This window comes from Nymphaea colorata, chromosome 4 (genome assembly GCF_008831285.2).
Source record: "Nymphaea colorata isolate Beijing-Zhang1983 chromosome 4, ASM883128v2, whole genome shotgun sequence".
Lineage (NCBI taxonomy): Eukaryota > Viridiplantae > Streptophyta > Magnoliopsida > Nymphaeales > Nymphaeaceae > Nymphaea > Nymphaea colorata.
The window spans coordinates 14,928,023-14,941,376 of NC_045141.1; the positions used below are offsets into that span (position 1 = coordinate 14,928,023).

General features: G+C 37.8%; 1 protein-coding gene across 1 annotated transcript in view; it reads left to right on the forward strand.

Moving 5' to 3' along the window:
* The window catches only part of LOC116252866 (protein NUCLEOLAR FACTOR 1), a 56,817-nt gene extending 43,745 nt beyond the window's left edge, over positions 1 to 13,072 (forward strand). Inside the window, exons 18-24 of the mRNA XM_031627471.2 lie at positions 2,532 to 2,603; positions 8,753 to 8,782; positions 8,930 to 9,024; positions 10,703 to 10,808; positions 12,343 to 12,405; positions 12,636 to 12,707; positions 12,805 to 13,072. Of these exons, the coding sequence (XP_031483331.1) occupies positions 2,532 to 2,603; positions 8,753 to 8,782; positions 8,930 to 9,024; positions 10,703 to 10,808; positions 12,343 to 12,405; positions 12,636 to 12,707; positions 12,805 to 12,879 (513 nt within the window). The 3' untranslated portion in view covers positions 12,880 to 13,072. The remainder of the gene's footprint in view (positions 1 to 2,531; positions 2,604 to 8,752; positions 8,783 to 8,929; positions 9,025 to 10,702; positions 10,809 to 12,342; positions 12,406 to 12,635; positions 12,708 to 12,804) is intronic.
* The last annotated feature ends 282 nt before the right edge of the window (positions 13,073 to 13,354 follow it).

The following is a 13,354-nucleotide window of genomic DNA, read 5'->3' on the forward strand; positions in this document are numbered from 1 at the left end:
AGCCATCGGAAGTTTCATGTGGCTGCTGCTCGACGGAAGCCGCCATCAAATGCATGCCGGTGCGCTCCACCGGTATGTCGGGATTGTCGTCCGAAGTTGAAAATGTTTTTGTTTTGAGTTTCCCAATTTTGAACAAAAAAACCCTAAATCACGTCGAGTTGTTTTCCCCTGTCGATGAAATATTTTTAATGTCTTACGGTTTACGTGTTAGTCATTTTTTTACAAATCTACCATTTAAAATTTTTGAAAGTTACAATTGATGCTACCGTTTGAAAAAAAAATGCTTTTAAAAAAGTAAAAAAAATGCATTTTTTATGTGTTTTTTTCATTTTTACCTTTTTTTAAAAAAAATGAGTTTTTTTCCCTTTTTTTCAGCGTTTCGTTTTCACACTTTTTTATTGGCATTTTTTTCGAAAATAACACGTTTTTTGTGATGCTAGTTTCAATCACAAAATGCAACAAAACCAACAAGAACCTATGAGGGTTTGGTATGCTCCTCTTGGTGGGTCACATGGACCCTAGAAAACAGTTTGTTCTTGAGGGATCAAAACTTCAACGGTTCAACCTGCACAGTTTTTAAGCACATGGTCTTATCAAAAGTACATCTCATCCTCAAGGTGTTGGTAAGAATTCAGGAATACGGGGTCATGCACGCATGGTGGGTAAAGTGGTACTTCTCTTATTATGATATCTTTGGGCAATATCTCTTTTCCCTATCTTGATAGTAATGTTTGTGCAACTTATTGGTAAATGACAAGCAATGTCTCTTTCCATCTTTCTCTCTCTCTCGTTTTTCTCTTTTGTTACCTCATGCATTTTGTCTAATCCTAGTATTCATATAGAATTTGTAGATCTCATGTTATTTCCACGTAGTCACTAGTGTATGCTGTCATTCATGTTCTAAAATTTATAACACTAATTTTATGTTTTCCTCTGTATGTAAAATCTAGCTCTTGGTGTGAAATGTAATTCTTGTTAAAACAGCTTATTAAAAAATTAATCTGTGTTTGCAAAACAGTGAAAAGATTAATATATGTAACAGACAGATTAGAAACTTCTATTATAAAGACAGGTTAGGAATTTATGCATAAAACACATACTACAATAAAATGGGTTACATATATGTATAGGCACACAAACTAGTTAAAGCTAAAACAACAAGTCTGATTGTAAGACAGGTAATATTAATAAAACACATCCTATAAATTAGTATTTGTAAAAGCTAGAATTCTCAAACAGTATATTAAATCATGCATATAAAATGTAAGACAGACTGATTGGTAAACAAATAAAAGCTAAACAGATACATATTAGGTACTCACAAGACAGGTTATTTATTATTGATAAACCACATTATATAAAATATATTATATAAATTGAAGACACAAAACCTAAAGCTACCATGACATCATGATAGGATAGAGAGGTCGGTGGGGAGAGAGATATGAATACCGATTCAAGCATGAGGCCGTGATGTGTTCGTGGGACCGTGGGAGCACCTGGGAGAGAGGGAGGAGCAATAGAAGGAGATGGTTGCCATAGAACACCTTCTACCTAGAGGTGTTGGGACATAAAGGTCAATACTTGAGTTGCTAGTATTGGAGTTGGAAGCTAGAAGGGATGGCCATTTTTGCTTTTTGCTTGGTGCTGGTCATTGCTGATTCTTGTTGCTGCTTATCGTCCCTGGAAGAAGGAGTTGAGAGAGACAGAGAGAGGGAGGTTGATGGCTGTGGGTTTCTATCACTTACCATTGCTGGTTGTCTTTGAAAGAGGGAGCTGAGAGATAGAGACACCGATTTGTTGATTCTTGTCACTTGTTGCTGCTGGTCATCACTGAAAATGGTGCAAAGAAGAAAAAGAGAGAGAGAGAGAGAGGGGTAAAAATTTGGGAATTCAAACCTTAAGTCATCATATTTTCCTTTTTTAAGTCAAATGGAGCACAAAAATTGACTTCAACAAGTTCGATAGCACTTGAAATGTGGTTGTCTTGAGTTGGGTTTACACCTTTCTTTGAGGCTGTACTCAAGGTGCACCTGCACCTGAGTTACATCGACCTAGTGGGGTACCTGTTTTGGCGTCCATGTTACTTAGGCAATCAATAAAGATGAGTATCTTGTAGGCTAGTTTTATGTCAACTCCATTTTTCATCCATGAAGAAGTACCAAAAGCAAGGTTGTATTCCATGTAGTGGGACTGTAAGTTGTTAGGCGGATAAGAGGTTCTTGGTGAAGGAAAGCTTTGAAAAAAGGAACCTATTGCTGATTAGGGCTTGAGATTTATGCTTCCCAAATACTTGTATAATGCTGTTGATTCATGTGTTTCCACCTTTCATCTTTTTGTCCTCTAATGTGCTTCTTTTATAATTGATTTTTGAGTTGAACCATTGAGAACTTTATTTTTCTCTATAACTATTTGCCTTAGGATATATAATTACTTTTTGCTGTCATTTCCTACTATGGTCATTGTAACTTGAAGGTTGTAGCATAAATACTTTTTGGAGAAATCGTAAGTTGAAGGATTTTGTTTTGTAGGTTTATGAGCGATTTGATGCTACTTCTGCTATTGATATAGAGGATGCCCGATTCGATTACTTTGTTCAGAAGGTTTGATTTGCCCTCATGGTGTAAATAGATCACATTCTATTAAAAGGCTTTGGTCAAATTTACTATTTTGTTTGCATGCTTGGTATGAGGTCACCTAATACTATTTGTTTTCTCAGGTAACTAATGTGCTCATTGTTGTCCTTTGTTTCATATAGCTTTTCATGGACTTGTTTTGTTGCTTCTGTATACATGGATGGTCTATGTTGTAAAGTGTGTATGGTAACCCATATTTGTCAAGCCAATAATTATTTCTTATTCTAGACTTGTAAGGTATCATACTGTATTGTATATCATAATTCTTTTTTGAATGTTAAAAAATTCAAAAAATAAGAAAAACAAAAAAATCAGGAAAAATATATTCTCTATAAAAAACTTGTCACGCATAAATAGACAACAAAAAATGGAAATACACAGAAAAAAAGAGGTATAGGAGAACAGGTAGGGGATTCAACCATAGAAAAGTTGTAGCTCGTGAGGGAGTTGCATTAGATGAAGAAGACCCTTTTTCTGCAATTGTTCTCCCTCCACCACGCCCTGGTGGACCAGCAGAATGGAGATGGGGATGCTTGTCTCAACATCGGTCCTCTAAATGACCTAGTTTACCACAATAGGAGCATTGAAATTTGTCGCGTCTTGCACCACGGCTTGCACCATGTCCCTTAGTTCCAACAAAAGAACTATGGCCACATCCTTCTGACATCACAAGTGTAGAGATTGGTGTGTCATGTGTAGGCTGAGTAATAGTGACTGCAAGATGACTCAACCTATTATATGTGTCTGCTAAGTCTAGAAGATCACTATCTGTGAGGATTTGAGACTTTGCCAACCGTTCATATGCAGCAGTCAATGTAGCAAAATATTGTAATAGGTCCTGATCTCCTTGCCATATGTTACAAAGCTCCTCTTCCAATTGTAAAATTTTAGTAACATTAGTAGCATGAGAATGTGTCTCCTTCAGGAAAGACCACATATCTTTAGCTCTGGTGTAGTATGCAATTGTTGGAGTTATACTGGACTCTACACTATTCATAATCCATTTATCTTCATCGCACACAACACATTTCTCTTTTTTCTCAAGAAGTTCATCTTCTTCAAGAATATATTTCTTGACTTCTTCCTATGACCAGCCATAGACATCATAAATATCATAGACCAGATTTCATAATTTGAACCATCAAGTTTGATTGTGGTTCCATAAGAGAAGGAGTTACCAGCCATCTTGTATTCATTAGAACCTTCTGACCTACTACCGTCAGCCATAGTAGAAGACAAAAAATTGACACACAAAATTAAGGATGCAGCAGTCAAACACCACAGAGAAAAATATTTGTAGTCAAACACCATAGAGAAAAATATTTGTACTGTCCTCGAAGATCATACGAATATCACATGCTAGGTAACAAGAAAAAATTTGTAATCACAACTACCCAAGTCTAAAGAGCATAACAGAGAGTAGATAACAGATCACAGTAGTTTTAGTCAACTTCTACGGATGATAGCAGGACCACATGCAAACCTTCAGAAAACTGCTGCTGCTTTCTGCTACTTTCTGCCGACTGTTTAAACCTTCAGAAAACTGTTGCTTTCAATCGCCTCACATACTATTGGCAGAACGCCATCCACGTCAAGTGCAAAGTTAAAAAAAAACTCCACGATTGTCACGCCTTAAACATCATCCAAAAAATAGCAGATCTGCTCCACACGATCTATTGTTCCTTATACCAAACAACAGCCACGAGATCCACTTAAGGATCTGTTCTCGCCTTCCACATGGGTGTGATAAGTCCTTCTCCCCATACCACACCCAAACTCTATTCCCTTGCTGCCTCCCTGTCGTCGGAGAACTTACTTGGTTATTGATACTAGAGAAGGCTCTGATACCATGTTGCGATCAGAGAGAGAGAGAGAGAGAGAGAACTTTCTAATTATCATTCACGTAACCCTAATCTCACATTAAAAGAGATTAGAGTGGCAGTAACAAGTTTACAGATTCAGTCCGCTAAAAATAAATTAACATTCAAGTAGATACATTTTAACTTTCTAATATTTCAGAAAGGCTCTAATCGACTCACTCCTAGAAGTATTTAACAGTGATCTTGAGGAGACTGTATATATGCAGCAAGCTCCAGGGTTCGAACAAAGGGAGTGTAGTAAAGTGTGTCGTCTGAAGAAGGCAAGTTGTGGACTCAAACAAAGTCCCAGGGTGTGGTTCTACAAATTATCTGAGGTGGTTTCACAATGTGGATGTGAAAGATCTCTTTTGGATGATTCTCTATTCATCAAGAAGACCTCCAAAGGTGTAGTTGTTATAGTAGTATATGTTGATGACATTATCTTGATATGTGATTTTGATCAAGAAATCTTGGTTACAAAGGCTTTCTGATGCAGAGTAGGACCAGACACGTCACTCTTCTGGTTCCAATTTCCCGCCTCAGGTCCCACCTTCAACTGTCAGTGCAGATCATGAGTCTTCAGCCGCAAAATCCACTGCGGACCAGAAGCTTAGTCGAGAGGTGGTCCCCTACGTAGATACTCGACTAAGTTTGACGACTCTGCTGCTTACATAAAAAAATTGCAGAGTTTGCATCAAATGCAAATGTGGAAAATCCAACAGAAATCATGCAGTCTGAAAAGGAAAGTCAAGAAAACTTACAACAGACTGTGGCAAAGCACGGATTTGAGATCGCCCACATCAGACAGGATCTTGCTGCTGTAACCAGGAGGATGGGCAACAGGTTCGATGAGTTCAAGGATGAGCTCAAGGACGAGATCAGTGGAATGCTCTGCTCGTTTTTGCAGTACGCACAGAATAAAGCAGAAAATTACCAGGCGTTTCCTACTGCAAATGGTATTCCCAACATCTGCGCATTGGGAGCTGAAGGAGGTGAACGGTCACGGGGTTACTCTACAAGAGACGCTAGGGATTTGGGAGGAATCTAGAATCAAGAATATGCATCACTAGAAGGGATTCCTGCCGGAGGTCCGTTGCTGGCAGGTGTACCAAATCCAGCGTCAAGGCTCCCTATCGGAGTTCCCCTGTTTTCTTCTGGAGGAGGTGGAGAATCAGCCGCGTCCTCCTCCCATCGTCAGGCAGAAGTCTCGGCCCTCGGTCTGTCCACTGGTGTGCAGACGAAGGCACCATGTTCGACAAAGGGTGCGTCGTCAGCATCGGGTTCCTCCCGGTGCACAGGGAGAGGTGCGGTAGACATCGTCGTTCGCATCGCTGGCCGATGGTGGTGCAAGGGACGTCGCCAGTAATTCTGCAACTGGGGGGCAAAATCAGGTGGAGCCTCCGTCCGATACAAAAGGTTGTCCTTTTGTATGATACAAAAGGCTGTCCTTGTCATTCCTGCAAGGCACGGGACTTATTGTTGATGTTAGTGCATGGCAATATTTACTTTATTTCCCTTTTAATATTCTGTCAAAATGACTCCTATGAGTCTGATCTTAGCTGCAGAGTCTCACCAAGGGCTTGAAAAAGTATAGCACAACTTGTACTCGTGGTGCACTTAGGCAATGTTTGGATGGATGGAAAAGAATGGATTATAAAGGATGGAAAAGAAAGGAAAAGAAAATAAGGTATTAACGAAGGGAAGGGAAAGGAAAAGAAAGGAAAGGGTAGGAAAAAACCTATTCTAAAGTTTGTTTGGATGAAAAGGAAAAGAAAGGAAAGGAAAATAAAGAATTTAACTTAGTTTAAAATATTTCCCCCAGTTTCCTCAATTTTGATCATAAGAATAATTTGTAAATCTCTCTCTCTCTCTCTCTCTCTCTCTCTTGTTTTACAATAGGTTGTCTAGTGATAAATTGGAAATGTAAAAATCATTATGCAATAGGATATCTCCATTAGATAATTTGGATTGCATTGTCCAGATTTTACTCAATCAACAAAAATGGAAATGGACTCTATAGCATTTTTGAGCAAATCTAGCCATGGTATTATGGTATATGAAAATTGGTTAATTGGATTTAGGTATTATGCTTTTCGAAATGGATATTTGAAAATTGGGTGAATTATATATGAAAGCTAGTTTAATTGGATGTGGTGGATTTGAAATTCTATGTTGATTAGTTTGGAAAATAGAATTAATATATTTTGAAGTCATTTTGATGTGGTGTTTAAGATCATTTGAATCATTCAATGGAGTCAGTCATGTTTCCATAGGCTTATGAGGAAAGTATGCACAACTTTGAGAGTTGGCAGCAATTAATTGTGCCAATTGCATTCATATGTGCCTCATTAAGATTTATCGAAACTAGTTTTGGATCTTGTCTACTCAATATGATGAATATGAATGTGACCTAGTGGATACTTTGTATAAGTTGGAACCTGATCATGAAATAAATGATTACCGCTTTCACCCTAGCGCTTGTCTGCTCCACGTTCTTTCGTTGCTGCCGTAACAGAAGCTAAGCGTTCTTTTTTTACGATGCAAGTTGAGGCCTGTAACCAAGTCGACACACTTGTTTCAAGAAGGAGGTGACCACAACCGACCAGGTTGTTGAAGCCATTCCTACTGGCAATGGCGTCTGATGGTATGGTGCCCTTCAGACATCGTTGAAGGAATGCCAAACAGGAGACCAAAAAATAAAAATAAAAATTTGGCATTGTTGCGTGATGGAGAAGGGGGGGAACACGAGAGAGAGAGAGAGAGAGAGAGAGAGAGAGAGAGAGAGAGAGAGAGAGAGAGAGAGAGAGATGGTAAAAAGTTCTATTCCATATCGTGCTCTATTCTCTACTTAAAGAGAGATTAGGGCACGGTTGTGGCAGTTACAAAAGTAGGACAAATAAAGTAGTAAAAAGACAAAAGAGAACTCTAACTTTTAAATAATCAAATGACTACCACACTTAAAGCAAACTTTCTAATTTCAACAGGCATAAAAGGGAGACACGTCAACATAAATCGGCTTAACATAATCCAAATGAGAGAGAAAGAAGAGAGAAGAAGAGAGAAGCAGAAGCATGTTGGGCATATGAGTCTTTTTGGAGAGAATCCCTCCTTTCCATCCAAATGTCTCCACTTATGGATGGAAAAGCATGGCAGTTTTCCTTTCCTTTCCCTGCTCCCTTTCCTTCCATCCAAACACCCTTCCCTTTTCTTTCCATCCCTTTCTACTCATTTCCCTCCAACAAAACAGTCTGTTAGACACACCTACAGGAACTCAAGAACAAAATCAACACCAACAATGCTCACAAATGCAGTAAAAAAAACATGTGTTTTACTTATGATGGTATGCTAGATATGTCCAGAGAGGTTAAGTTTCCCTATATATACACAAAAGAGATTAGGAAACTATTAGTTAGTTCCTAATGTCTAGAGCATATATCCGTTTGGGAGCTACCTGATGGCTTGACTAGTAGACTCCAGGTACAACAAAGAAAACACAAAAAATAAAAATGCAGAATAAATACAGAAAAACAGGACAAAAGAAAAAACACATTCTGCACAAGAATGACACATATGTTATGTCAAAGGACACAGATCTATATGTTCATATTCTGATATTCGTGATTTTAGCACATGATAAAATTTTCTCCTACAAAAAATGGTTGAAGTCATCCATGTTGCTAAAGGTAATTCTTCCACTTCTTGCAAGGGGTTCTTGATGGAAGAATGGAAAAAATTGTTTATCAATAATATGATGATGAAGTGATGTGTATCATTAGAGGAGATAATAGCTGCTTATTTTGTTGTAATCACTGATAAAAAATTGCTTTCATCAAAAGCAAAGTGCCCTGTGTTCTGGGGTCAGACTTCTTTGTTCGTTAACCTAATATCTTCCTTTTTTAAGCATGTTTGCTTTGCAGCTTTTTGAAAATTTTTATGACTATCACAATGGCAAACTATATGATATCTATGTTTTATTTGAAATCGTAAGTTATCATGTTGATTCAATCAATTTAAGCTGTTCACATGCAGTGTGGCAACAGATATTATTCTGATATTCTGCTATGCATACGTGTGTGTCACAGTTTATTACTAGAGTTCTTCATGTTTTCTTGATTTCTGTGGTAATCAACTGTTTGCTTCACATGTTCATTCAGTGCTTTTATCATTTCTTATCTAGGAGTTGAAATACAAAAAAGAAGCCTGACATGTGTAGCTACTCTAGGTAAATTTCTCTGATGACAACAATTCGTTTTACAGGTATTCCCCAAGATAAAGGATTCACTCGAGGTAGTGTTATACTAAAACCATTTTTGCAGTTCTGTAGCTTTCTCTTGCTTTTCATATTTCCTTTTCCCCATGACATTCATGGACTTCCAATCTGCATAGAGATTACTTATTCTAATTGATCTAAGGCTTTCTTCCTTCATCATACAGGGTGGAATCATGATATTTACCAGTTCATATTTTGACTTTGTGCGGGTCAGGAATTTCTTGAAGTCACAGAAAGCTTCTTTCTGCATGCTTGGAGAGTAAGAAAATAATTATATACCCTTTATATGCTAATTGTTAAATGGTCCAATAGAATTAACCAATATTAACCCAAAATGATCTTTTGCATTTTGCAGATGCATCCTTTTGTTATACTTGATCTGGATATTTGTGTATGTGTTACATGAAAGAAAAGGATATTGACAATTTATTGGAACTTAAAAAATGTTTTCTAATTAAGGTTAAGGTGTTTAACTTGGACCTGGTCATCAATTTCTGCTTAATGAATTTTTCGTTGTGTTTGTGCATCACCTAGATATAGACGGGAGGAAAAGAAGAAGAGAATGTCACTATAAACGGGCTAACTGATTTTTCCTTTGTGGGTTGTGGCCTCTATGCTTCTCTGGCATATTGATGACAAATCATATGACATAAAGAGAGGTCATTTGGAAAGAAGCATAGGCAAGGATTCTTGTACATCAAACAAGAATTCCAATAAAGATGCTGATTGGACATACTTTCTTATATTGAAGTATTTTCATGAATGCAGAAAAATTCTCTTGCTATGAAGATGTTGCATCTTTTGTTTAATAAAGTGGCAATCAAACTTACTATGTTTTATGATGCTATGCTTAATGGAACATGGAGACAACACTTTGGATTGTTGTAAGAATAAAATATGGTTATTCATTCATATGTCACATAGCAACAAGGATCTGTCTTGGCCGCTGTCATTATAATTCTATCTTCTACTTCAGGGATATCTACCTGCCACATTTTGTTATTGGTCATCCCAAAATCCTGAACTTCAACTTCAGTATAAGCAGCCATACACCTCCAGTATGCTCCCCAAAGCATGAATAAGCAACATTATGTTACGTGGCTCTAATAATGTGTAATGTGACAGCACATCATCCAAGAAAGTGCCTTCATCTTTAAAGAACAAGATGATGATTGGAGGCAAGCATTTACATAGGAGAAGATGGCCCATTCAATGCAAAAGGTTGGAGGAAAGACTGAAGAACTCATAAATGAATTGAATTGGACAACCCAAACTTAATACACAAGAAGGGGTTCAACGTTTATACAACAAAATGGGAGAAGAGACGGTAAGATCTAGCCATTGACTAGCTCAAACAGCTAGAAGAGTAGCCAAAAATAAAAAAGATGAAATGGTAAGAAGAGTAAAAAACCATGGAACATAAAAAATGAAAATTAACTCATTCTAACTAATCCAAAAACTATGTACGTTTAAAGACTATAGTATATGTATATAATAAATTTATTGAGATTTTCTTATTAAAAAATGTCTTAACAGCTTGGTACTGCATCTTCCTTGCTTCCTGCTTTCTGGATGCTCTAAATATTTGAAGTGACCACTTCTTGATTCTAGTTCCTTGACACTGTTTCCATTGTTGGCACACAACTTTTGGAGACTTAAGTTATTTTGTACATCTGCACATAGCTTTAATTTGGTCTTGATGGAAATCATTTTATCTTATATTTAGCCTCCTCATTAGTCATTACCTATGTTTCTTGTAATCAAAATATTGGTTCAAGTTTTGCCATTTCATTGGCCAGCTTGTCTTCGATCTTCTGTTAACATTCAGACTGTTTAATTTGAATGTGTTTCCTACATTTGGTTTATGGCAGGAGCTCCTGTGACGTGTATAATGTCTCACTGTAAGGGTTCTTGTTTTTTCTTTCCTTTCTCAACAGGTATACAGAAGAGAGTGATAAATCTCGTTCAAGGCTTTGGTTTTTTGAAGGGAAAAGAAAAATCATGCTGTATACTGAGCGTGCTCATTTTTATTTTAGATACAAGGTTTCCGTTGCTCTTTCTTTAAGTGATATGCTGTTAACAATTTATTCCCATGCATAAATTTTTTGCTCCTGCCCAGGATTTAGAAACTTGACCTGATTCACCTGGACCCATGGTTGACCCCTTTGAAGTTGGATGTCTAGCAGTTGTGCCGTGGTAGTCACAGGTCCAATTTTGTGCAGTTCCAGTTTGTTGTTTAGAAATGTAACCTAAATTATAGGTCACCGGGGTGCGGGTGCTGGTGCCGGTGCAGCACATCTCAAAAAATTTGGTGCGGCGGTGCAGCGAGTGTATTTATTTATTATTATTATTATTATTATTATTTTATTATAATACATACATATAATATATGACAAAAAATTGTCTATAAACCACAAAACTATCAATGGGTCAGTTGCACAAATTTAGTTCAACTTTAATAATAGATAGTCTGCATAGTTCTCTTTCAATCATAAATGGACAAATGCACATGCACTCGAATTACACAACCTGATTCACAGTCAAACAAACACACGCACAGCCATCAAGTTTGCAACTCTTCATAATATGCTTTCATCTACATCAATGACACATGAACCCAGTACTATGTTAAGCATCTAACAGCGTTCTTCCAAAAGGATACCAGGGAAGGGCGTGAACAAAAATATCATACATCAGGCAATACGTGAAATAAAGGAAACAAATCTGCAAACGGGAAGGATAAAACCTTCATATTTCTCAAGCTTAAAAATTGTTATATCATTATCCCTATGCTTTCAGCCATATCCCTGTTATATAGTTCTGAAGCATTTGCAGGCTTTAAAACAGCACACGGACAAATAGCTTAATAACATTAGTATTTGTCTTATTAAACTTGACTAGGACAAGCTTCCAGGCCAATGCAATTTGCCGTTGAGAGAAAGAGAGCTAACAAAAACAGAGCGTCACTCTAGCTACCTTCCTTCCTTAAAACAGTTGGTGGAGGAGACACAGCAGCGGACGCCGGTGGAGGAGAGACAGCAGTGGATGGAGACATCGGAGAGAGCAGCGAGACAGAGAGTCGAGACGTCGGAGAGAGCAGTGAGAGAATGCAGGCGGTGGAGGAGAGAATGCTGCCAGTGGAGATGTCGGAGAGAGCAGCGGAAGGGCACGATTTCGTGCCCTAAATCGATTTTTACTTACATAAAAATAAATACAAAAAGATCAAAATGTCTATGGTGCGGTTTGACCGCACTGGACTCGCGTTGACGCGAGTCGGGTGCGTGTCGACATTTGACGATTCTGCGTGTGCACCCACACCCGCATCTCGTCGAGGCGGGTGTGGGTCCAAAAACGGCGCACCCTAGTGACTTAGCCTAAATTATGTTAAGATGGTTGAGCTACATCAGTTTTGCTCCTAGCCGATGCCACAATGCATGCATGCTTATGAGCTTTTATTTTCAACAGCATTCATTTTTTTTTTAGTTACTTCGTGTGTGTGCAGTATATAGATCTTAACAGGAGTTTTAGATGGATTGATCATCTCATGATGTTTTTGTGTTTCATCCCTGAATCACAGATTAGAGGTGTCAAGAAGTTAATCATTTATTCTCTTCCAGAAAGGAAAGAATTTTATCCTGAGGTACTTCATTGCCCATAATTTTATGAACTTTTCTTGCTAAAACTGATAGGGAGCCCATTCTTCCTTCTTGAGTTCCAAGCATCTAGGACTCAAGCCAAGCTGGTTTGCAAGGTCCTGGCAATCTCCTCAAAGGAATATTGGGGCTTCTAAGCATGTTTCAAGTGATTTTTAAATTATAGTGCCTGACTTCTGAGTAAGGACATGATTCACCTTTTTTTGTCAATCTCTAGATAGTAAATAAGCTTGGAGAAGTTGACAATGGAAGCTGCCTAGTGCTATTCTCACGCTTTGACAGTTACAAGGTTCTTCTTGCATCTTTTCATTTCACCCTGCTTATTCTGTTCTTTTGTCTCTTCTAGTTTGATTCTTTTGCTGAATGAAACCATCAAAACTTTTCAGCTGGAGAGAATTGTAGGAACACCTGCATCCAAGAAGATGGTGTCTTCCATGAAGAACACCTTTGTCTTCTCTTAGCAGTTCAGTTCTTGTTGGCTGTATGAAAAAAAAACTTGTCTCCCAGTAACATATTTGTTCTCATACGGCATGAAAGTGTGTTCTTTTTTGTACTTTAATTTATTGGTTGCCCAGTTTAGTGTGAACTTATTTTTAATGTGAATAGATAGTCCCTATGATTATTAATGCATTCGTAGCCCGAAGTCTTGATGCAGGCCTGTCATCATATGAAACATCTCTTTCTCTCTCGCCCCACCTTGCTAGTGTGTGTATGACGACAGGGATGGAGATAAAACTGTCAAATTTTTTTGCATGGGCAATGCAAGCCTATTGGTAGGTGGTTTGCATTGTTGAAAAAAGGTGGTATATGTTATCTAACACAATGAGCTGGTTTGTGCATTTTTGTAAGGCAAGGTTTCTTCTGCAGTGCATTGTTATTACAGGTTGGTGATGTAATGAATTTTTATGTAGCTATGTCGTAGCAACAATGCTTAAG